The 2,923-nt window shown below is 47.2% G+C and overlaps 1 protein-coding gene across 1 annotated transcript in view; it reads left to right on the top strand.

Moving 5' to 3' along the window:
* Window positions 1–2,923, top strand: part of Lrsam1 (leucine rich repeat and sterile alpha motif containing 1) — a 38,859-nt gene that overhangs the window by 23,280 nt on the left and 12,656 nt on the right. The window contains exon 17 of the mRNA XM_029536916.1: window positions 1,184–1,281. Within this exon, the coding sequence (XP_029392776.1) occupies window positions 1,184–1,281 (98 nt within the window). The remainder of the gene's footprint in view (window positions 1–1,183; window positions 1,282–2,923) is intronic.

The raw sequence follows: 2,923 nt of genomic DNA, 5'->3' as shown, positions 1-2,923 counted from the left end.
AAAAAAAAAAAAAAAACCTAACAAGACAGTAAAATCTTTGCCAGGCTTGGCACTCAGGCTTGTCATACTAGCACTTGGTAAGTGGAGGTGTGGAATGAGGAGTTCGAGAGCAAGCCAGAGAGTGAAGTAAGTACCTGAGCTACCTGAGACCCTGCCTCAGAACTCTCAAGCGAGCAAATGAGGGTACTTGCCTGCTTTCCACCACCGCTCCCGCACTCCCCCAACCCTCACCCCCACCACTGGTGAGATGGCTCAGCGGTTCAAAGCACTGGCTGCTTCTGTAGATGGGTTTATTTGGTAACACCCACATGAACTCCAGCTTGAAGTGATCTGGTGCCCTCTTCTGGTTTCCATGGACACTACATACATGTAACAAACTTACAATATATGTAGGCAAAATACCCATGCATATAAAATAAAAATTTAATGTCTTTTATAAAAAAAATTTTGTTTGTTTGTTTGTTTGTTTTTCAAGACAGGGTTTCTCTGTGTAGCCCTAGCTGTCCTGAAACTCACTCTGTAGACCACGCTGGCCTCTAACTTAGAGTTGTTGCAATTAAAGGTGTGCACCACTATCGCCCAGCCAGTTTAAAAAAAAAAAAATTTAAGCTAATGTGAAAGTAACTCAAAGATAAGACTGTGTTGATGTTTGGGCAGCCTGAGGTTACAGGTTCTGTGCCACAGTTACCAGCCATGTTGTAGGGCTATACAAGGAGTACAGCCAGTAAGGAAATACTGGGAGAAGCCGGGCGTGGTGGTGCACCCCTTTAATCCCAGCACTTGGGAGGCAGAGGCAGGTGGATTTCTGAGTTCGAGGCCAGCCTGGTCTACAAAGTGAGTTCCAGAACAGCCAGAGCTACAGAGAAACCCTGTCTTGAAAAAAAAAAAAAAGAAGAAGAAGAAGAAGGAAAGGAACATTCCAGAAGCCATGTGACTCTCCAGGGCACCAGGAGATGGTTAGGGGGAGCCCAGCATCCACCTTGGGGTGTTGTGAAGGAGGTCCAGTAGAGGGTTGAACCCAAGGCCCAGTGACTCTGCCAAATGGAAGCTCTGCCGCCCTCCTTGACGTCCTTGTCCTTGATACCCTGTCAGGAATGTTGAGTGGTTGTTTATCTCTGTCTCCTCCAAGGTGCCCAGCACACAGTAGGTGCTCAGGAAACAAGCAGTGAGTAACTGTGCTGTTTTTCTGGCAGCATGGCTGAAATGGACAAGCGGTTCCAGCAGATTCTGTCGTGGCAGCAGATGGATCAGAACAAAGCCATCAGTCAGATCCTTCAGGAGGTGAGCCTTTCCCCGGGGCCTTCTGTAGGACCCCAGGCATCCTGCTCAGGGAGCCGGGCCAGGGTGTCTGTCTCTTGTCTGCCACACACACTGCTGCTCTCTGCAGCTTTCTTCTTTGCTGAGGCTCAGCAGGTGCCATGTGGAGCCTGAAATGGACAAGCAAGGCCCACTGCCACTGCACTCCCTTAGGCTTTCCGTGAAGCCGGCCCTCGCTTCTTCCTGTGCTTGTCACAGTCTTTGCCTTTAAGTCATCCCGGCCCTGCTCGGCTGGCTTTCTGGCTTTCCCACGTCCCTTTCTGGCTCTTCTCCTCTCCCAAACTGATATGATTTACTGTCTGGGACTTGTCTACCCTGTCTCTCAGAGAGGGCACCTGCCTGTGGCTAAGGTCTGGCTGGGGATCTGGGTAGATTTGGCACTTGTCACCAGTTCCTCATCTGTGAAATGGGCAGCAGAAGCAGACACACCATCTGTTGTAGAATGCAGTGTTCAAGGTCAGCAAGGTGGCATGGTGGGTAGAGGGATTTCCCAGCATGCCAAAAGACCCAGTTCCATCCCCAGGACCACATAAAAGGGTGAGGTAACGCACGCACGCCTGTAATCTGACCGTGTGGAAGGCGGGTTCTGAGGGCCTGGAAATGAAAGGCACCCTTGAATTTCAGCTACATAAGGAAGCCACCCTGGGCTGCATGAGACCATCTCACCTCAAAAAATAAATAAGAAAGTCTGTGTGTTGTGGTGCACCCCATTAATCCCAGCACTGGGGAGGCAGAGACAGGCAGATCTCATGAGTTTGGGGCCAGCCTGGTCTACAAAGCAAGTTCCAGGACAGCCAGGGAGACAGAGAGACCCCGCCCTAAAAAATAAGTAAGTAAAGCAAGGGGAGAAAAGGAGCAGAGAGCGTGGTGGCAGCCCTCGGGAAATGGCGGGTCTGACTTCCCGGGGCCATTGACACAGGGATGTCAGGTAGTCACTCCTGCTCAGCGCCGTTCCTGTCCTCTTCTGCTCCTTCTCGGGACTTTTCACTCATAAATACATGTACATGAGATATGTATGCCAATGTACTAATATATGTATTCACATATAATATATACATGTATATATGTTTAATATACATAGGCACAAGTATAATATACATATATAGATGATATTATATATAATTTGTTTAAAAGAAGGTGGTAATTTTTTTTTTTTAGATTTATTATATGAGTATGCTGTAGCTGTCTTCAGAAGAGGGCACCAGATCTCATTACAGATGGCTGTGAGCCACCATGTGGCTGCTGGGAATTGAACTCCAAACCAGTGCTCTAAACCTCTGAGCCACCTCTCCTGCCCATAAATATATATTTAAAATGTAGTATCCACACATAAGAGAAAACCATGATATTTATCTTTCACTTAACACAGTGATCTCCAGTTCCATCCATCTTCCTGCAAACAACACAGTTTTGTTCTTTTTTTATGGCTATGTAAGCTACCACCGTGTGAACTCCACAGTTTTCTACCTGGTGACCTGTTGATGTACATTCAGTGTAACTGTGGAGTTTCTTTCTTTCTTTTTTTTTTTTTTTTTGGTTTGGTTTTTTTGAGACAGGGTTTTTCTGTGTAGCCCTAGCTGTCCTGGAACTCACTTTGTAGACCAGG

The sequence above is a fragment of the Mus pahari genome, chromosome 3 (assembly GCF_900095145.1).
Source record: "Mus pahari chromosome 3, PAHARI_EIJ_v1.1, whole genome shotgun sequence".
Taxonomy (NCBI): domain Eukaryota; kingdom Metazoa; phylum Chordata; class Mammalia; order Rodentia; family Muridae; genus Mus; species Mus pahari.
Note: the sequence above shows the minus strand (reverse complement) of the source record. Positions and strands in the feature narration are given on the sequence as shown.